Source organism: Ornithodoros turicata, unplaced genomic scaffold (genome assembly GCF_037126465.1).
Source record: "Ornithodoros turicata isolate Travis unplaced genomic scaffold, ASM3712646v1 Chromosome28, whole genome shotgun sequence".
NCBI classification, from domain to species: Eukaryota; Metazoa; Arthropoda; class Arachnida; order Ixodida; family Argasidae; genus Ornithodoros; species Ornithodoros turicata.
The window spans coordinates 589,338-612,360 of NW_026999351.1; the positions used below are offsets into that span (position 1 = coordinate 589,338).

Sequence of the window (23,023 nt, forward strand, 5' to 3'; positions counted from 1 at the left end):
GTGAGGCTGCTAGGAAAGACCGATTTTATCACTCCTGCTTTGTAACCTTCTTTGCATTTTATAACGTAATGTGTTTTCCAGTTACGTAATTGATACCTGATTAGAATATATCTAATCAGAATTATGTTACAGCGAAATTGTGATACCAGCAAGAAACACGCAAAAAAATAGGCTTATAGCGCCACCTACGGATACGTTGTCGGTGTGTGTTGTTGCTCCTTTGAGCCAACGTGGGACAACGCGCGGTGGTTGAATTTGCACGCTTCGTAGGTGAGGGATATATATTGTGCGTTCATCACGAATCAAACGTTAGTCGTTGAAACTACACAGGTTGCAGAGCCTCGTAGCTGTACGAATGGCATCTGTCTCATGCCTTGTCGTCGTACAAAGCGCGGATATAGCGCGGAAACTAACACTACAAGATCCCCATCTCGCCGCCCTGAAAGACGCTGTACGAGCATGCAGACTGCTAGCACCAGTTGTGAACTTGGACAGAGACAGGTTTCAGGTAATACCCGTTTTCTGAGCATGTGTTTTCTTATTTTATGCTGGAGAACTTAATCGTGTGCGTAGAGATAAGGGCTGCGTTACACGACGTGGAGTTCGCGTTTGCTCCCGTCATACACGCAAACGCGAACTTGTGCACGTGTGATAATGTGGTCGTGGAAACGCAGTGCTGGACGGTCGTATGGTCGGCGAATGTGTTAGCCCCCAACTCCCCAACATAATTGCCGGATGTCACAGCTTCGCTGTCGTACTTTCCCGCTGTTTTCCCGTCCTCAACCGGAGATGCGTTTATCGTAAATTTTTCCCATCTTCAACAGGTATTCGACGACGTTTTCAAAAGAAACATCGACCTTGCGGACGATGACGTTATTCCTGACAAGGCAGAAATATTTGTGGTCGCCACAGTGAGTATCACATGTCTGTTCTTGTTTATGGAAATGCTGCCGGTTCGCATTCGGTGATAAACAGTACTCATGGTGTTCGTCAATCGCTGCGTATTGGCGGAGTACCTTGCTGTAACCTCGCCAAGGGTAAAACCAACTAATTTATACGTCCCATTTTTACAGGAAACCCCAGTTCTGTTGGAACCAAAAGAATCGTCATCAGGCGTTGTACATTCATCAATTCTCACAGAGAGGTGACTACCTGATTTTACAATTTTACTTTTCTGACGAATGTAAAATAGACATTGTAACCATGGTGAGTAAGACATGAGTTTGGGTGACAAAGAAGGGAATATATGACACGCACACACATGCATATGTGTATGCGTGTCATCTATTACCTTCTTTGTTACCCAAACTCAGGCGTTATTCACCATGGACATGGGCCACCAGCTTGCCCGCATCTACAACATGTCTAAACACTGTAAACATAACAAATCCCTTCAGCTGCAGCGATTGCCCAAGTGACGATCGTGATGGCAGAGAGTACACATTTCCGGACTTCTGCAGGATGAACGTAAAGCTTGAAGAAGCCATACTGACACCTTCAGTACACAAAAAAATCGTAGAGGAGTTGTACCAGTCGATGATTCGATGCACACTGTATGTATATATTTTAAAACAATCTTTGGCATTGATCATGTGCATGTCATCTGTATACAGGGTGTCCTGCGAGAAAGTGTCAAAAAATCACTAAAAAAAAAACTAGGGGTGATAAAAGCATGGGACTTGCTTGATGAGACTCCTGAAGGATTTGCCACCTACTGTAATGATTTTCGTTAGTGTAATTAATTAGTGCAATTTCGCTAATTGATTTCTGAAAAATGCCAAGGAAACGTCACATTTTTCAGCCGGAATTGGAAAGGCCATGCCTGGAAAAGCGTATCAGAGTCAAAATTAGTTTATGTTGCGCATGTTTTTCAGAGGGCCCTTGGGCGGAGCTTGTATCCGCCTCGAAGCGAAGGCCGCCAGAGCGCTCAACTTGCGACAGGATTGCGGGTGCTTTTCAGGTAGCAATTTTTCTCTGAAAAACCTTGCGCAATATCAACCAGTTTTGACTGGGATACGCTTTTCCAGACATGGCCTTTCCAATTCCGGCAGAAAAACGTGACGTTTCCTTGGCATTTTTCAAAAATTAATTAGCGAAATTCCACTAATCACACTAACGAAAATCATTACAGTAGGTGGCAAAATCCTTCAGGAGTCTCATAAAGCAAGTCCCATGCTTTTATCACCCCTAGTTTTTTGTTTTGTTTTTTTTAATTTTTTGACACTTCCTCGCCAGACACCCTGTATATTTTGGCGTTCTCTGAAAAGTAATTTCTCACATTTTCAGATACCCTTCTGCCAAGTTTTATTCGAAGGTGGCCAACTCGCTTGTCACAGAGTACCGTAACTTGGCTGATGACAAAGGAAGTGGCTTTGTGAGTTGCTGACATAATGTCTTTATGTACGATATAGCTTGCTCTTTCAGAATTTGTGTTTTGTAAATAACTGAAGCAGCTGAATACGGTAGGACGTCAAGACTAATTTCTTTCTCTTTTAAGGATTCTTGGGTCATAAGCCTTCGAAATAAATTTAAAAATGAGCGACGTAAGATAACTAACAATGAAATGGTGAAAGAATCCAGAGCCAAATATGGTGTTAAAAGGGATGCAGAGAAGGACATGGATGGCACAAATATGTTGCAGCGCAACAAGATACCAAGACCATCTGTAAGTATCTGTGGCGTATGTTAAACCTGCCACACTGAGTTATGCATTTTACACAGGAGAACGCACAGAGCACGTTTAGCACGTCAGATATTAACAAACACGAAGAATGGCTCTTGGATGAATACCTGAAGCAACAACCAGATGTTCCTCAAATGTTTACGCGCTTAGAACAAAGCTTCCAAGAAAGGTCAAAGCAAATGAGAACAACCATGGTTTTGGACTCTGTAAGGAAGTTCCCTTACATCATGGACTTTAAGATAGTAAGTAATTGGGATACATGGAAACAGAAAAAAAGCAATTTGGTCTCGTTTTTTTTTTTTTTTTTTAACTTTCAGTTCATGCATGAGTTTGAACTACTAACACAAAAGGACGCCGTGAAAGCAGTAGAGGACGCAATCTACAAAGTGCTGCACATTGTAACCAACAAAGACGTACGCTGTGCTCATGATATCAGGAGTAGCATTCTGGGCCTCGACAGGTTCCAAGGATGTCAGAGGCGGAAGAAACGTAAGTAGCGTTTGCCTTCATCTTGTGGTTCAGTTATTATACTCCAATAGACACTAAAATTAACTCATTTTGAAATTATTGCCAAGCGCCATTCTCTGGCTACCGTCTTAACTAATAATTTGAAATCCTGTGCAGGTATTGCAAAGTTAGTGTTATTAAGGTGTAGATTTAATTTACTCTTCCTTTTTTCTTACTAAGATCTCCAAGCTTTGCTTGCTACCAGAGCCCTATCTGACATGTTTAAGGAGACCAGAGCCATTGGCAGCCTGTTTGTTCACGAGTCGGTAAGTGCCGTGTCTTCCAATTTATTTATTAATTTAATAATTGCGGGTTTACGTCACCAGACAACTGAGCAATTTATTTACTTATTTACAATGAAGAACTATAGACTGAATGATAAAATCAATTATAGGAAAGGGAGAGGAGTAAGTAACAACCCATCCCATGCAAGGTGTCTCAGGGAAAGGGAGAAAAAAATAAAATTCAATATAAACTCCACTGGTTAGCAGGGCCACAGCCAACGGAGCGTGTGCAGTAACACCAGAGCCTTAATTTTCCTCCTTCACATATTCTTATTAATTATTATTGTTTTTTTAGGTAAAAACTAAAAATTAAAGCTTCCTATACATTCAAATACATGACCATTAAAATTGAAAATCTCTTGACATCTCGAATCCACTGATACATTTTCAGATATGACTTCTTGTCCCAGTTCCTCTTGTTTCCAATCTTGATAGCTTCCTACATATCTTCTTCAGTATTTAATTTTCCAAGACGTTTTCCCCGATACTCCGGATCTTTCAGTAAGAGCCTTCTTTCTAACAAATTAGTACCAGCTCAAATCGAAGGTCTTTCATGGACTGGGCTGTACTACTGCACTTCTGTATTTCCTTATTTACTAAAGCTCTTTGCTGCATTTAGTAGCGTCATGGACGGCCCCACTTTCCTCGCCTTTTACTGCTCTTATTTCTAAAAGCTCTCCTGTATCAAAATATAGTGCACCTGAAAATCTGCCCGACTTTACCATCTTTTCTTCCAATAATGTTACCAACCATAGTTATAGCAGTAGTAAAGAGTAACCTTTGCAGTATGCGTGTGACCTTTGACCCATGTGTCTGTATACACGCCAAAATTTTTCAATGATACTATCAGGGCCAGTTTGCCACAATCATGGGCGGTTAGGCATACGTGGCGTACCTATTATGCAAAGCAGGCCTTTACATCCTAACTTCATCCTGCACGTGCAGTGCACAGAAAATATGAATGATAAAAAATTAAGAAAAGCAAATGTGCGAAAAAGCTATGCAGTCCGTGGTGTTCGCTTTTATCTCTCTTTTGATGGTGTTTCTATGCGGCTTTAGGTAGCTTTTCGGCAGTTTGAGTTCAGATCGGAAATGCCACAACATCTGACTTCACAAACACTGTTAACGTAAAACAAAGGCACCATCAACAAGTAACAAAAGCAATATGAAAGTGGGCGCCATTGACTTCATGTTTTTGTCATGCCTACTTTTTATGATAGCTGTTTAGACATGATTACGGAAAAGCCCTGTAGCATAGCACCACCTTATTGCCATTGTGTTCGTCAGCTGCTAGTAATATACAATGGTACTTATATGTTGTTCTTTCTGGCACACAGACTGCAAATGCCCCGCCAACACCCCATATCTCATATACTGGGTCATCTGTGGAAGAAGGCAGCATGCTCAAGCTTGTTGTGGAAAACGTCCCCCTTTACCATGTTGTTGAGGGAATGGAAGGCATCTCCAGCATTATCTCGGCATACTGGATATTCAATGCGTCCTATTGCCAGCAGCACTTGAAGACGATAAGTTTTTTTGAAAATGTAGTAGGATTACAGGCAACACCCCTTTGCAAGCCTGTAGTGTCATTTCTGAAAAAGTACAATGCGCTGCGGTAATAGCCATCTTTTTCAACAAACAGCAGCCTGGAAACTTTACCGTGACAAGCACGTAATTGCAAATTTAATCTACGGCATCTTGTCCAGTGCATGGCACAAGCATGGCTATTACTGTGAGGTGCGGTAACTCTGAACAAAGTCATGTTCAGTGCATAGTTATTGTATCGCATTCAATCAAAATGCATTCAAAGCAGAGTGCCTCAGGAACGAATGAACACAAGTAGTTGTTCAGCCACAGACCAGTTTGCTACTCCTGTTGTTCTTATATTGCAAGTATTTCTAACGTAATCTACAGGACCTTTGTATAAAAATTCAGAGCAGCTCTCAGCTTTTTATACATTCAGCAGCTTCTTTGAGGCTATCAGAGCTCCCTCGGGCGGTGCGCTAAGCAGCCAAGTAGATTATATGTGCATAAGCGAACTCGCAAAAAAGCAAACAGTAATTCTGTTCTGAATTACTGGTTTTCACTGAAGAGTACGGGAGTAGCGGTCTTACGTTTCAATGAAAGCCATTAACAAAAAAAAAAAGTATTAGTGCTAAGGCACTGGGTAGGGTACATTCATAAATAATCTGCTACATTACAGATGTGCAAAGGTGGCATGTACATGTTGCTATCGCAAATTTTCAGTCAAAAGACTGTTCAGAGTATATAAGCCACGCATACCATTTTTAAGTGCTGGTGGTGTCATGTACGTGCCGGAGTACGACACAGCTCATATAGCTCATTGAAATGTTTTCTAGTCCCTTCATCTAGTCTGTGTATAGCCATATTTCCTATGTATAGCCACACTTTATGTATAGCCATACTAATAAAGGATAAGTTTTCTAGTCATGCTGGCCTCTAGCCGTGTAATGTATTCTTGTACACGTAGATGATCGCATTATAGTTATGAATTTCCTATAGACATGCTGCATGAGCAGAGCAGCTTTTACTGAATAGGTTAGATGCAGTAAAATTTTGTGATAATCAAAATGACATACAAATGCTCTTCTTTCCAAGATAGTCCTGGGAATATACTCAGAAAGTGTTATCAGCGCGATGCGAAAAAAAGTACTTTTTTTGCATCAAGCTGACAACTCTTTCTGTGTATTTTCTTATTCTGCGTTGTGAATTACACCCTTCCATATAATTACACCCTTGCACGTGATTACACCCCCGCACGTGATTACACCCCCGCAATGTTCATGGTGTTAAACTACACCTTAAAAGGTGCGTGCCCTGCACATTTGGGTTTACACCCTTTAAGGTGTAAAAAGGTTTAGAGTTATAGGTGGATAGCGGGGCGAGTAATGATACTTCGTTTAATTTACATGCTCAGACTCCCTAACACATTTGTTCTGTTTTGCCTTTTTCGGCCGAACCTGAGACCTGATGACATTTCTCTTAAATAAAGAGTATTCCAACGTACCAACTCTCTGGCTTCAAAAAGGATGACTGAGGATACATGGAGTATTTATCGTGGAAAGTACAGCAACGACGCGGTTATGTTGCACTGCAAGAAACATAGACATAGTGATCCAGAGCTAATACTTCGATCATTCCTCGCTTCGATGTATTTCCTTTTTCTTTCCCCCCCCCCCCCCCACCGTAATCGAAAGAAAACATGTACAGCTCACCCCTTGGTTTTGTGTCGCAGGCGAGGCAGGCACTCGAATTTACGGTTGGTCGAGTTTCTAAGCAATTAATAGGATCTGTTTTGCGCTTCGGAAAGAGATAACACTGAAAACACACTGGGCGCTTGTTTCTGTGTGACACCTTCTGCCCGTCCAGTAAACTTTTGCAGCACTTTTTGCACCTTATTCCTTTTTAATTTTATTCGGACAGAAGGACCTGATCTCGTTCGGGCTGACACTCAGAATTTTTGAATTGTGTGAGCGAGAAGGCTTACGACAATCTGATAAGGGAAGGGAGGGAAGCGTAGCGTGAGCTTGGGAGAGGAGATGGTAGGGTTTACCGTAAGTGCATGCGTTATCCCATCAACCTAAGAAGATAAGTCAGGAGCAGGACGCGTCAGTGGTGCCAGGCTTCATAGACGGTGTCGAGTTTTTAACGCCCGTGTTGCGGGAAGAAGCATGCAGGGGATTTTGTTTAGTGCAGACAGTAGTAGTGTATTAGATACAACCTGTCGTGTGGATGATGCCATATTGGCCCGCTGCGAGGTGGGTGAATGACAGATTAAGAGAGCATGCGCTTGGGGTTCGGTCGGGCCCAGTCTGGCCATTGCGTAGTTCACTGTGCCGCTGCACCTGTGAGCCGGATTGTTGTTATGACGCTTCAGCGTTCTCAACGACTCTCTAGCGTTTGTTAGAAACGTATTACGTACACGATTCGTTAGAAGTAGAAATATTTCTCAGAGAACCGAGAGATGGCGGGTGAAGATCAACGGCATGTGTTAATGAAGGAGTCTCTCTCAGTGGGTACGACTGTAATATCAGCTTCCAGGGCTGTGTTACCTGTTACTTTCGACAATACCACAAGCCATGTAGGTACCCGCAATACGTGTTTGAGCGCGGCCCGCAGACCGTGTATCACCAGAAAGCACAACCGGAACCATGTGGACTCGGATTGGATTAGATAAATAGCGTAGTATGGCTTGAACTGACTCGATAGTCGACAAAGCCACTGTTGTTAGGTGAGCGCGTGAGCTAGGTTATCGCAAGTGCAAGCACGCACTTCTGTTTTAGCATTGTTGCTGTTCAATATGGGGGGAATAATTGGTGCACAGCGGCGCAGGAAATTAAATATTTTGACTTTTTTTAACAGGATGTAGGGAGGACATCGCCCGGCGCAAAAATGCGCAATCGGCTCAGAAATCACTACCCCTGCAATATGTCTGATAAATGGTCAAGAGATTTGGAGCGGGGAGGAGGAAGTCGCATAGACAGCTCTTCAGAAGAGAATATGTCGGCCGATATTGTGATTCATTGAACTGTTAGAAATGAACAAAACACGGAAGAAAACTCCGCACCAGACAAGGTTTGTTTTACGGTTTTGTTTTTCGCTTCCCCTTATGGTACAGTTATTCCCCCGAATGTTGAAGTAGAAAGATAATCTAGTGCAGAGAGGGAAATCTGCGGAACATTCAATTAGGACAGAATAAAAAGACAAACGAAGTCGCGAAGCACCCGGGGCGAGGACCACAGAGAGACTGACACAACCTGCCTGACACAACCTGCCGTCGACACAATCGCCAATGCTATGCGGAATTTTTTTCATTTAATTTCATTTATTTCACCTTAAATGCCCATGCGGGCTTTACAGAAGGGAGTGGATAAATTGACAAAATATGAACATTTACAAACATGATGCAAACCTGAATTTACATGAAAAAAGAAAATAATAATTCAAAATAAATGAGAGCCACAAAAAGTACCACCGTACATAATAAGCCATTAATGCAAAAAAAAAATATGAATCCAAAAGTGAACATCGTAGTAAAAACACATTAGCAAAGGAGATATGATGACAAACCTGTGCGCCCAAATGAAGCACTGTCCTGATATGTTTAATTGTGATTCGGGTATGACCATTCCATTCGCTTATTGCGAGAGACAGAAATGAGTTAGAGTAAGCTAATGTTCTGCATTGAGGACGTCTTATTTTGTATGGATGATCAATGCGAGATGACACGTGTCAGGCGGTGTTATGAGGATGTCCTTAAGGATTGAAGGTGATGGTAAATTCTGTGCAGTAGTGTGAGACGTGCGACCTTGCGACGGATGTTAAGTAGAGATACATGAAGACTAGATTTCATTTCTGTTATGCTGGAATGACGAGAATAATTAGAGCATATGAAGCGACAGGCATGGTTTTGAACCACTCGAGCTCACGCGAAAGATAGTCTTGGTGAGGGTTCCAGATGGATGAGGCTATTCTAACTTACCTGCGGATGAGTGATTCGTAAGCCACTTTCTTTACTGTGATGGGAGCATGTTTAAGATTGCGCCTGAGATCGCCGAGGGTTCTGTTAGCGTTGGCGGTGAGCTTGGTTCTGTGTTCCTTCCAGGACATATCAGAGGTGAAGGTGATTCCAAGATAAGTTAAGGAGGTTACGGACTCAATGGGGAGGTCGTTAATGTAATAAGCAAAGCTAGGAACGTTTTCTCGTAAAATGAACGACCTTGCACTTCGAGCTGTTTAGTTTCATTTGCCATCCGGAACACCAGTTCTGAACGCGGCGAAGGTCGTCCTGAAGCAGTGATTGATCGGAGGAGTTAAGATATTTTTCTGTAAATGACACAGTCGTCGGCAATAGACAGACCATCAGTAGATCGTTAATGAAGATCAAAAAGAGGAGTGGGCCCAAGACAGTTCCGTGGGACGCCTGAGATAACGCGTGACCCAGGGGAAGAAGCAATTATTGACAGATGTGTATTCATGTCTGTCATGGAAATCGCGAATCCAAGCAACGACGGGCGGGTTTATACGTAGGCGGGCTAACGTGTAAAGTAATCGTTCATGAGGCACACGATCAAGGCCTTGAAAAAGTCTATAAAAATGGCGTCAGTTAGGCAGTTATGATCCATGTTAGAAAGTAGATATTAGAAAAGCTAGATAATTGTGTCTCACACGAGAAATTTTTGCGGAATCCGTGTTGGAATGGTGCGAGAAGGTTATTAGTTTCCAAGAATGATATTAGGTTTGAAAATAGGACGTGTTTCATTATTTTTGAACAGACATTAGTAAGGCGAATGGGACGATAGTTCGTCAGCTGGTTACGTTCGCCAGATTTAAAGATCGGGGCGAGCTTGCTACCTTGCAGTCCTGGGCACGGCTTCCAGTTAGTAATGATTGGGAGAAAATGAGGGACAGGAAGCCTACTGCAGGGGTTTTTAATGCTGTTGAGTACTTTTGCGTTAATGTCGTCAATACCTGCGGCAGAGGGCTTTAATCTGTCAATGATATTCACTATTCCATCAGCATTAATCACGACGGGTGGCATCATTTCATGAGTAAGAGGAGGGAGAGACGGCACAGAAGACGCGTCCTCACGCGTAAATACAGAAGCAAAGAACTTATTAAATGCAAGAGTTTTTGTTTGTTTGTCGATGGTCTCATGGCAAACAGTACTCGTGTTAGTCTACATGACCGGGAAACTTAGATGATGAAGGTAGTAGACATCGGAGTTCTGCTTTTCTCGCTTCGTTTATGGTCAGGAAGCCGGTCATTAAGACAGCGGGAAGTCAGTTGCACATATATCGTCCTACAGGAAGAAAGGGTGTAGAGTAGACGGCATTCTTGCAGTGCGGCATATACCGGTTGATTCACGAAGGTCTCCCAGGCTTGATAGTTTCGTAAAGAGGTGGGGCCATCGAAGAAATTTCTTTTTCGTAAACATGCTTGGGACATGGGTCATCAACTGAGTCGTGAGCGGATCATATGGACACGCTCACTAAGTAGTCAATCATCCTAATTTTTAAAGTTTACTTTGCACGCATTCAAGACAACTGTTTCCCGTATCGGCACCTTCAGCGAAACATATTCAAAGAAACAAAAAACAAACGTGTCACGTTCATATAGAATGCCAAGCATAGCAATGCGTATCTTGCTGCTGTTCCTAATCTTCCGTCGCCCCGTGTTATGTACTAATCGGATGAACACGACATAGACAGCCGGATAGCTGATTGAAAGAGCACATTGGTGCACTACTCCGCGCAAGAAATATGTAAACCGAAACCGATTAATTGCTCGAAAAAGTCCTATGCGTCGACGAGTTTTTTTTTTAACGAATGTTTTCTCGCTGAAGGTCCCCATACATAAAACAGATATACCGTAGGTGTGTGAAATAAAATTGAAAAATGGGATGTGTATTTTATTCGTGAGAGTATGCAAATGAGCCGCTCACAACTCAGTTCACGGCAGATGTCTTAACCAAAAAGAAAGGTCCGCTTTGGTACCACCTGTTTACGAATTATTCAGCCGAGGTCCTTTCGTTAAACACCCTGTAGAGCAGACGCATCCCTGCTACACCTGACTTTAGGTACTCTGGTGTTTTTTTGCATAGTGGAGGGCGCGTATTTGGCTGGGTAATCACCATCATCATCATGATCAAATCAAGTTGTTTTCCTGAAACGGTAGGACAAGCAGGACAATCACCCAGCAAGTAGAATGCATCCTAGTGGATGAATTCGGGACAAGTTCATTTTGTTGAGTTTGGGGTCCGGTGAACCTCAGGAAGTGGACTCAATCAAGTATTTCGTATCCATTTGCTTAAAAAAAAGTACAGAGTTCTATAGCTTTCACAGCAAGCTCTATCATGAAGACAACCTCTCCCACAATGTGAGAAACATACCCTTCTCTCTACACATTCCCACCATACGCAGTACGTACATCTATTTCACACTTACCATGTTTAAGCTGGCTTTGTGCATATATCAGGAATTGTTCCTTCGATATCGTACTGTAGCTGCGGTCACCGACGAAGAGGACTGTGATAGGACGCGTTTCAGCCAGTTTAGTCAGTTCTTCGTCGGTCAGGGGGACGCCTTGTAGCTGTAATTGAATATGAAAGCATCAGTGGCACTCTGCTCATATTTACGTGTTACTCTAGCTCCTATTTGTTTGTCATGTTGAAGGTTAAGTGCGCCTCGTGAAATGGATTCAATGGGAACTGTGTGGGGCCAACGTGCATAAACAGTTGTACAGCAGCACAACATTTGTACTCTCCCGCCATTGGTGCAGGATTCGTTCTTATGCAGATATTAGGATTTTTATGACCGGAAGTGAATTATGAGTGAAAATAAAATTTGGTATGAGTTACATTGATGCGTTAATTTGATGGAACGGACTACAGCTAATCGATATCGATTTCTATTGCCAAATAGTAATTTTTCAGTTCATTCACTTTTTGCCATCGTCTTACCAAGTGATCGGTATGTTTTGCGTCTAAAGGCGCATAACGGGTGGAGTGGTGCTAGCCGGCGATACTGAATGGTGCGCGTTCCCAACCAGCGCACGTCAAAGAGAGAGACAGTATGGGTGTAGTGGCACGAAAGCGGTAAAGGGAAAAGAGCGCCATAACTATGGTGAGTGTGTGAGAGATGAGGATAAGAGAGAGAGGGGAGGATGACGATAACAAGTGAGTGCGGCAGTTAAAAGCTATCTACAATTATGAGCAATGAGATGATCCAGGATAACAGATTTACATGATGAGTTAGATGACAAAGACTAAAAGCGGGGCAATGCTGAACATCTACATCTGACACGAGTCAGTACGACTAAGATTTTCGAGTTTGGAACCGCACTGCGAATAACTTCATTTTAATGAATACTATCAGTCAAAGTTCCTTGCTTCATCTGCTACTGCAGACGTTCGTGTGCTACTCAGTCTGTGCAAGCATCTGCTGGGACTTCGAGGCTCTTTGTGCAACGGACTTTTGGCCTTTAGCCGGAAGAGATGCCTTCACGTGTGCCTCCTTCATTTTTGGAAACACACAAGTTGTCGATTGGACAATTCGTAGCGATTCTAGGGAGCACAGAGTGTCACGGTTCGAGTCTCGTTGATCCGTCCGCCAAGTGATGAGAGAAGTCCCATCGAATATTTCCAACAGACGTAACCGGGCATTAAAAAAACGTGTAAAACTTTGAAGACGAAACGCCAATGTCTTTGCATGCAACGGTCCGGCGTAACATTAAGCGAATACAAAAATAAGACTCTTGCACGTTCCTTGCTTTTCACGGCTTTCATTACCACTTTACAGGATCAGCGACTCAAAGCTCGCTTTGCTCAACAAGTGTCGTTGGTATCAATAATGCCTTAGGTATCGCCGAAGCCTTTCTCCAGGCAGAACGAGAGCCTCGTCAACGCGAACAACACCCACATCAACACATGTAAGTAAAGTGCCAAGTGCCGATATTCGGGAACACAAGAAATGTTCCATTGTCGAGTGTTCCTGTAGTTTCACAAAGGAAAGCTGTACAGTTGATTTCTAAATGGTACATAGCCAACGCGTGTGCAGAAGGGAACTTCTCATGCGTTATATGGCCGTCGACAGGTAAGGACTAGAAGTAGGACGAATCCACAATTTTACCAATCCGAATCCAAAGACGGTTCTGCGACTCCACCACGCCTACGATTCTAGAATCTACTTCGTAAATGTAAACTATGACGTTGTTTCATCGACTGCAGGAGAAACTCCCGAGTATACATTGTTTCAATAAAAGTAACAAACGATCAAAACCGAAATCATATTGCCTTTAAGCGTGTAATGGGAGAGTTCCTTCCTGAACTCCTTCAGTCCAGAACAATTCAACCACACACCACACAGATCTATTTGGTTTTCTGTGGACACCGGAGGCGCAACCTTTAAAAATATACAAATAAATGTGCTTCGTGGATCGAAATGCTCCTATTCGCCGTTTTGGGCACTGGGAATCGAGGATTCGGAGATTCTATTGGTCCATCCGTTGCGAACACTGTGACGACTTTTCGAGATGAGGATCAAGTATTGGCATAAACGCCACCGCGACAGAGGTTCGACTAATGGTCGACACACTATTACTGTGTAATATAATGGAGGGATATATGACTTAAGCTGGGAAAGCTGAGCCTAGATCCCACTGCTCAATAACTCTCAACAAAGTCACTTCCTAATCATTGGATGCCGTTGAAATGTGAGGGTTTGATGGAAGTAGCAGACTCTAGTTCATCAACTCTGCAACTTGAAACGCTCTTCAACGGCTTCAAAGGCGTCAGTAGAGGTCGAACATCTAGAACAAGCCGCACAGGCAAAGAGGTTTCACCCATCACCGCAGATCGCCTTGACTTTTGCTAATATGCCAGCCCCGGAAACCGTGACCGAGCTCTGGGCGTCCATTTGTTTTGTTGGGTACTTCGGATAGTGAAGAGTACTGTGAAGACGTTTCCGAATCTGTGCTCAGCTTTGATTGTGTTTTTGAGGAATTAAGAGATTTCCTTTCACTTAAATTCGCTAAAGTGCTTCAGGATAATAGGCGCTATGTCCCGCCTACCGATCCTTCGACACACTTGGACCCCAGCAAGACCGTCTACTTGGCGGAGGATGCACTTTCGATAGGCATTGGAGCGGTGATCTACTACAAGATTAGTGGCAAGAATCAGTCATTCGTCCATGTTTGGCAGACAACAGAGAGTTGTAGCAGGCCGCTGGTAACGTTGGTAACGTGGTGGTGGTGGTGGTGGGGGGGGGGGGGGGCGGGGGGTCGAGGTAGCTTGCCGTTGTTGGCCGCACTCAAGTAACGTGGCTTGCGTCGACTCGTGTCAACCGGAACCAATCAGTGGATGAGATTCTAAGTCACGCACTAGTGCGATTGGTTCCGATAGGCACGATAACCTTATCAACGGCATGTGAGTGAGGTGTGTGAGTGAAATGTAAGAGTGAAAGGAGGACGAGTGAGAGAGAGTTGCTGGCTTGCTCCTTCAGATGACGCACCCTGGAAGTCGCTGGGAAGGCGTGTTAGCTTAGCTCAATTTGTAAAGCCCTGGACCGGCAATCCAGAAGATGTGGGTTCCATCCCTACAGCTGGCTAACCTTTTCCGTGACTTTCATCTTTCATCTTTGATTTCTTAGGCAATTTGAGGCTTTGTTTGTATCTGTCCCTTCCATGTTGTTCCAGCCTCAGAACATCAGTTTCTCTCTCTCGTTCAACAGGTGCCGCTTGCGTCGATTTCCGTCGTATGAATGTGTGTATGAGTGAGCAAAAAATGTAAGAGTGAAAGGAGTGAGAGTGAGTGGCTGGTTTGTCGTCCTTTCAGATGACGCACCCCGAAAGTCGCTGGAGAGGCGTGTTAGCTTAGCTCAATTGGTAGAGCCCTGGACCGGTAATCCAGAAGATGTGGGTTCGATCCCTACAGGTGGCTAACCTTTTCCGTGACTTCCATCTTTCATCATTAATTAAGTATACCATTTTAGTTGGCCATCGAACACTGATACGACCGGCTAGGAGAGATATCCGAGAGGCTTCGTTTTCGTTTCTTCTTTCTCGCTCTCTCCTTTTCTCTTCTTTTTTTTTGGGGGGGAGGGGGAGGGGGAGGGCTTATTAATACCTGAAGACAATTTATGATACAGCTATAGGATGTCACGCTTCCTCGCGAACGCAGGAGCCTCTCTAGCGAGGAAAACGCGATTGTAAAAGGGGGACACTTGGCCCATTCGTATTATAACACATTACTCTGCTCTCTTTTGGTCACAATAATCCTCGTTGCTTTGTCAATGTCATCTGCATTTTTTAGATAATGTAGATTTGTCGTTCACCTCGAAGCTACAACAACAACAACAAAAATAAAAAAACGTAAGAAATCACGACTTTCTGTTTGAGTCCGAGTTTGATTTGCGATTATCTGACGACTTTCCGTTGCTGTGACCTCTCAAAATGTATCTATCAAAGTCCATCATAATAAGCGCAATTTCAGACAACGAAAAAAAGAAAAATTTCGTGTCTGCGTTCCTGTCTTTTATTATCCATACTTAATACAGCTAACGCCGTAGTGGATCAAATCTCTTGCAGCCTAATGCCGCGTGTTTTTCGAGAGCCGTACTCCTGGCTTTTCGTTTCGTCTGTGGAGAGGGTGCTAGCAGGTGTGCTGTCTTATCAGCGTTCTTCTGAAGATTTACAATCTTGATCCAGCCGTACATGATCGCGCTTTCAGCGGTACTGCGGTTTCAGATCGCGCTTTCAGCAGTTTCTGTAGGTGTGAAGAACAGTATATTGAATGCTTCATAAGCTACTGCGTGCACCACGTAAAAGTCAGTTGTGTAGCATCGGTTGCTAGTACATATGACTCGAATAAATACGAATGAAGCACGATGAACATTTGATTTACACATCAGAGTCTTCATGTTGGGAAAAACTTCGCATGGCTGCATATGCGATCACAATGTCCTCCTTTAGCTTTGAAGCCAAAATAAACCGGGGCACTTCAAACCACCTTACTCAAACTGTGACGCAACATTTGCCTCAGCTTGTCGTCGTCTGGACCTTTGGACGTCGTTCCCGATTTCCGTTCTTAGCTCACCTCGCGTCATAGAGTCCACATCTAACATGCGTGACACGCGCTGTTCGAGTTCGTGTTCGACACTTAAACATGGCCTCTTTCCTCTTGTCTCTTGGATGCCACCTTCTTCCCAGTACGTGACGTCACGTTTCTGATATCTCCTAGCCTGTAGCGCTGATGAATTTTCTTCTATCCTTTAACATATATTTTAGCCTATCCCATGTTGCGTCCCATTAGTTTGTTCGCCGACTATGTAGGTTCTCTAAGACACAGTTTTTCTTTTCTAGTCCTTGGCTAGAAAACCATCCTAGTCAGCGCTGCTGCATGTGGCTCATCGCGGCGTGATGCGAAAAAAACATGTATATACGGGGTCAAGCTCTCCTGTCCGTACCCCTTGCATTTGGTTCCAGATCTAGAAACTTAGTTAGGGCGTTTAACGTCTTCTGACGCAGATCTTTCCCTGCAGTATCTTGCTTAAATTCTTTTACCACACCTCTGAAAAGATCCCATAACTGCAGGGGCGCCGCTAGGCAATTTTTCAGGGAGGGGCAAAAATCTCGGGCCCGATCGCCTCTGCACAGTCCCCTCGGGATGGGTGCCGTTCGACAGCTCTCTTGAGCAATTATTCCGAGTACCACCAGTGCCATCAGCAATTTATTCTCATAAATTTATTAATGATAACGCAACGCATGCCTTATTATGTGGCTGGAGCTTTCAGTGCTTGGACACCGCAGCACATTTGCGAGAGGTCGTGTGCTGCGAAAAAGAAAAGTATGAGAAATACGGCGGGAACTTTCAGAGATGTGCAGCCTTCGCCACGTAGGCAGGGCTCTGGCAAAGTCACAAAACGAAAAAAAAAGAAAAATCATGAGTCAGGGATGGGCAAGTGCCCCCCCCCCCCCCCCTCCCCTGACGGCGCCCATGCGTAACTGTGCTCGTTCATCTCTGGTGTCCGAGGAGAGGACCAGGGTCACAAGGCGTGGTAGATTCTCAAGAAGTAAATCGGCATTCTTTCCTGTTAATGATGTGAATTAAGGAACTTCCGTTTTGCTGTCCGCGATCAGTCTGACATTCGCACCAGATCCATTTATAATGTCCACCAGCTTTCTCACGAACGTGTCTTTTCCTTTCGGGTGGCACACTTATTAGCAGTGTATAGCAGTGTATACGTCCTGCATTTCCAAGAGCAGGTTTTCAAGAAGCCGCTCGACTATTCGCACCTTCATGTGCAAAACATCAGGGACAATGAAGCGGGGTTCTATGAAGAACAATGGGGGATGCCGCACTAAGTTTTTCATGTTACCATACATAACCTCAATCTGCGTCGGCTTTCTACTCGCCGAATAATAACTTGTGAGTGTTTGTTTCACAAAATTGATTATCATAATAATTCCTAAGAGGATCGTTAATCCTAAGAGCTTATATGCATTCCATTACCGATGCCAAACGATTTAAGAAACGTTTATGCGACCGCTGGGGGGGGAGTGGGGTGACGTAGGAATTCGAGCGATCTGCCTGCCTACACTGGCGGCACTTTGCTCGGTGAAGGGACGAAGAGGGGGAGATGAAGTGGAAAGCTCACGCGTCTGGCTGACATGACTGTTGCGCTTCATAGTCATTTTTCAATTTCCACGGCGTACGTGTTGTCATTGTTTGCTCTAGTTGACCAAACTGTTTCATGTACTTGTTTATTTACCTCCACGTATCTGCGCAATTTTTTGATGTGGTTGTAAATGTTGCATGCTGCTTCGTTAACATTGTTCTACCAAGTGTTAACCTCCCGTTTGTATTGCCTCATGGCCGCGAGGGTAAATAAATAAATTAGTCTGTAGGTCTTACAGCACAACAACCGTCCACCTTCCGCGTACAAATTATTTGCGAGCGATAAATCAGCTTCTTTTGCGGGACTCGCCGATGCCACGCAACTACTGAAGTTTCTCTCTCTCTCTGTTTCCTTATTTATTTTTTTCTTACAGTGGCCGCTCACCGGCCACTGCTGCACGGCTCATGATGTACTGCTTGCGACATACTTGTTTGATATCTCCAGCCCCCGTAAAAGCGGATTACCGAACCAAGTTGCTGTGCTACCGTCGCCTTCGCCTCACTTCCGTTCCCCTGGTGGCGGCGGGGCTGCGCAGCGCCACCAGACGGGAGAGATGACGATCCGATAACCACGCGTCGTCTGCTAGCTCCAAATGCGTCAACGGGGCAGCGCTTTCCTCGGAATGCGGAGTGGAATGGGAATTGTAACTTGTTTCCTTTTGTTCCTGTTTACTGATTTTAAAACATAAGTACACCGAAATTAGGCCACATTTGAGCAGTTCCTGCGGTCGTCAGGACTTTTTGTAAAAGGTGTCACAGTAATGCAAGGGACCACGGCTGCACCGTGTAACTGGCACAAGCGAGGGACTACCTCATTTTATTTACTGGTGTTATGTGAAGCAAGCAAGCCTTGCTTGCTGGCTAGGATAAAAAAAGAAATAATAAATTTATACAAAATGAGGAAAAGAAACGCTGTGGAACACGGGACCTCAGTAACGCGGTGGTGCCCCTCCACTCTCAATCACTGCGCACATTCGCCTGGGCAGGGAAGCGTAGAGGGCGGAACAACACCTTAGGAACAATCTAGAAAGTGTTGATAAGCTTATCAACACTTTCTCGATTGTTCCCGATGTGTTTTTCCTGAGGTGTTCTGACCATTCACTGGTCCATGCATTCGCACTCCGCATTCGGAGGAAAGCGCTGCCCCGTCGACGCATTTGGAGCTAGCAGACGACGCGCGGTTATCGGATCGCCATCTCTCCCGTCTGGTGGCGCTGCGCAGCCCCGCCGCCTAAAGTCCCTCGATCGCTCTTTGGGAAGTAGCGACAACCCTTCCCTCGCCCTCTTTATTTTTCTCCCTTTCACTCCTCCGCCCGCCATGTTCTTCCCAGGTATCGACGCCGGTTCGGTTCGCTGATACATTGTCTTGCTTGCCGCATGTTAATTTCACTTCAGCAGACCGAAATTTTGTGTATGTGGGTGCGTTTTGAATGCTAAACGTCCTTGACTTGTTTTTGAACTCCCAAATCAGAAGTAGGAGCATGCCGCTTAGTGTTACAGCATGACGAAGAACCATTCGGCTGTGCAGTGAAACGCTTGAATGAAAACCAAATGAAAACGTCTTCGAAGGAAGACTTCTCATCTATTTCTCGGAAGTGCTGTTTGCCAGTCCTGCACGACTCCGTTTCCTTGTTAGGAAGATAAAAAGACAAAACATCTGGACAAGCATGACCGATAGTGACTCTCTGTAATGCATCTGCTAGGGAATTGCAACTTAGCCTTTTCGTTCGTTTCTTTTTTTTTTTTCCAGAATCAAACAAACTTCAACCTCAACTACACCAAACTTTTTTCATTTTCTGCACAGCGTCTTGTAAGGAGGTAGCTGTTCCAAGTAATGCCTCGGTTTACCGTAATTTTTCCCACTAATGTCCCTATGCCTGGCTACTATAATTTTCCCACCCTCAAGTATAAGGGAAAAAACACACAATTTGGATTTCCTGCTAACACAGCTGCAAGCCTCATGCTGACTAATTGGAACGGCCCTGAAAAGGGTATTTTTTTCAGCGCGTGTTGTCATGTCAGGTTGTTCTTGTCAGGTTGTCACAATCGGGTTGTCTTCATAGGTAAACTTAACCATCTATAGGTGTTCTTATTAGGTTTTTGCCACCTCCTCATGTGAATGTCGTGTAACGTTAGTTTAATTATGTACATTTTTGCGAGCTTAAGTCGGAAATTTGCCTAGTAAAGGTCACTTTTTTACCCCACCAATGTGAAGAGCGTGTCTAATTTAGTCAAATTAACAGGCACAGCTTATCACGTCCGACTTTCGCTGGGATAATGCTTTCCCTCTCCCAATTTTAGGAACTGTTACTTTTTCTACTATCACTCTGTGGGCTGGCTTCGGAACCTCCTTTCGTCGCACTCAGAGCGATTGCGCTCAAAAAGCCATCGCGCGCTATGGTCCGGTGCTCCGAAAAGCATGATATTCGGCTATTTGTTCCGATGGGATAGCTCGTGAATATCACTGTGAATTATCATGATTTGGAGTGAATTTGGCACGCTCTTCATATTGGTGAGTTAAAAAAGTGACCTTTACTTGGCAAATTTCCGAGTTCAATTCACAAATATTTACATAATTAAACTTACATGACATTCACATTAGGAGGTGACAAAAACCTAATAAGAACAAATGCTGTTGACCGCACGACTCTAGGTGGTGTAGTTTTTTTATCATAATTCAATGACACGTTTTCTGGGACACCCTGTATATATCTGTTGGCCGTGTGATAAATGGTTTCTCGAATTCTTTAACACGTGGGGAACGTCAGCAGAGAAGTAGAGACGGCGGCTTGGGTCACAAGGATGAAGACTATGACACTTGTGCTTTTCGTTGACTTGAAGTTTTTTCCTCCAATCTTGTGCAGCCACGCCTTCCGCCTTGCTACTTCTTTACTGCTTTTCCCCATTGGAACGGCAAACATTGCCTGTCCTGTTTCAGGACGACTATTGCACCCGAAGGCACAGCAGCCAGTCATTTTCAGTCGGTGATGATAGGCGATTCAACGCGATAGTTCGGCCTTCAAAAACTACGCGCAAAGAGCACGAACGCACGAACTGAGCGAGGAGCGAACTTGGGAAGATCATGGCGGACGGAAGCAAAGCGACACGGCGGAAGTGGCGCAAACTACCACGTGAGCACCTTCGACCAACGAACGCTCCCTGTCGGCGCCGCAAGGGTTGTCGCTACTTCTCAAAGAGCGATCGAGGGACTTTACCGCCGCCACCAGGGGAACGGAAGTGAGGCGAAGGCGACGGTAGCACAGCAACTTGGTTCGGTAACCCGCTTTTACGAGGGCCGGAGATATCAAACAAGTATGTCGCAAGCAGTACTTGTACGGGGCATCAAGCCCGGAATTATTTTATCTGGATCTTGTAGAGTTGCCCGCTTCATCACGGCTTCTGCGTTAACCACATGACAGACAGAAAGGCGAGGGCGATTACAGCAGCTATCAACGAAACCCGTGCACAAAAGTTACGACTTATCATATTGTTTTGTTTGATTTTAGTGACTTTTTTTTTTCCTTCCATACTTCATCCAATGAAATCATTCCTTGTTCATCAAGATATCTACTGGAGCTGAAAGCACTGCGGTCTTGTCTTGAGTAGGAAGTATGCTAGGACGTTGCCAAAGCTTATTCACTCTGCGCGCGTTCTTGCTATTGTTCTTGTATGCAAGAGCTTTTTTGCCCGTATAGCTCTGCGGCTGAGAATTCTGGGAGTCTGCGACTGGAGTACGAACAGATGGGCTTTCCTATATGTCTTCAGACTGCCTGTACGCCGTAGAACGAATAATTGCAAGAACGGTAATCCATATTCTGTAAGAGAATATGCAAGGAATATATTACACATCTGTGAGAAAACTGGTGGACATTATAAAGGGATCTGGTGCGAACGTCAGACTGCTCACTGACAGCAAAACCGAAGTTGCTAAATTCACATCGTTAACAGGAAAGAATGTCGATTTACTTCTTGAGAATCTACCACGCCTTGTGACCCTAGTCCTCTCATCGGACAGCAGAGATGATCGAGCACAGTTATAGGATCTTTTCAGAGGTGTGGTAAAAGAATTTGAGCAAGATACTGCAGGGAAATATCTGCGTCAGGAGACGTTAAACGTACTAACTGTGTTTCTAGATCTGGGAACCAAATGCAAGGGGTACGTACAGGAGAGCGTGACCCCGTATACGCATGTTTTTTTTTTGCATCACGCCGCGATGAGCCACATGCAGCAGTGCTGACAAGGACGGTTTTCTAGCCAAGGACTAGAAAAGAAAAACTGTGCCTTAGAGAACCTACATAATCGGCGAGCAAACAAATGGGACGCAACATAGGATATGTTAAAGGATAGAAGGAAATTCATCAGCGCTACAGGCTAGGAGATATCAGAAACGTGACGTCACGTACTGGGAAGAAGGTGGCATCCAAGAGACAAGAGGAAAGAGGCCACGTTTAAGTGTCGAACTCGAACTCGAACAGCGCGTGTCACGCGTGTTAGATGTGGACTCTTTGACGAGAGGTGAGCTAAGAACGGAAATCGGGAACGACGTCCAAATATCCAGACGACCCGATCCAGACGACTCGATCCAGCTGACGCAAATGTTGCGTCACAGTTTGAGTAAGGTGGTTTGAAATGCCCCCGTTTATTTTGGCTTCAACGTTAAAAGGAGGACATTGTGATCGCATATGCAGCCATGCGAAGTTTTTCCCAACATGAAGACTCTGATGTGTAAATAAAATGTTGATCGTGCTTCATTCGTACTTATTCGACTCATACGTACTAGCAATCGGTGCTACACGATTGACTTTTACGTGGTGCACGCAGTTGCTTATCAACCAGTCAATAAACTTTTCTTCTCACCTACAGAAACAAAGATGTACGAATGAAAAAAGACGCGATGGCGAACAACACAGTCCCAAGCAGTTCTATGCTGAAAGCGCGAGCATGTACGGCTGGATCAATATTGTAAATCTTCAGAAGAACGCTGATAAGACAGCACACCTGCTAGCACACTCTCCACAGACGAAAAGAAAAGCCAAGAGTACGGCTGTCGAAAAACACGCAGTATTAGGCTGCAATAGGGATAGATTTGATCCACTACGGCGTTAGCTGTATTAAGTATGGAAGATAAAAGACAGGAACGCAGGACAACATTTTCCTTTTTTTTTCGTGGTCTGAAATTGTTGCTTACTTTGATGGATTTTGATAGATACATTTTGAGAGATGGGAACAACAGAAAGTCGCAAGAAAATCGCAAATCAAACTCAAACTCAAACAACAGAAAGTCGTGATCTCTTAAGTTTTTTGTTGTTGTAGTTTCGAGGTGAACGACAAATCTACATTATCTAAAAAATGCA

General features: G+C 44.2%; 1 protein-coding gene across 2 annotated transcripts; it reads left to right on the forward strand.

Annotated features, from left to right (window-relative positions):
- The first annotated feature begins 272 nt into the window (after nucleotides 1-272).
- LOC135373633 (sterile alpha motif domain-containing protein 3-like) lies at nucleotides 273-5,923 on the forward strand. 2 transcript variants are annotated; one of them, XM_064606729.1, is made up of 10 exons: nucleotides 273-508; nucleotides 825-911; nucleotides 1,074-1,144; nucleotides 1,461-1,553; nucleotides 2,287-2,374; nucleotides 2,498-2,665; nucleotides 2,722-2,925; nucleotides 3,001-3,172; nucleotides 3,371-3,456; nucleotides 4,812-5,923. In XM_064606729.1, the coding sequence occupies exons 1-10, from the start codon at nucleotides 356-358 to the stop codon at nucleotides 5,091-5,093; spliced, it is 1,404 nt and encodes a 467-aa protein (XP_064462799.1). In that variant the 5' UTR covers nucleotides 273-355; the 3' UTR covers nucleotides 5,094-5,923. The 2 variants fall into 2 exon arrangements, with proteins under 2 accessions (XP_064462799.1, XP_064462798.1); XM_064606728.1 differs by having other exon boundaries at nucleotides 274-508; nucleotides 1,398-1,553.
- Nucleotides 5,924-23,023: the final 17,100 nt, after the last annotated feature.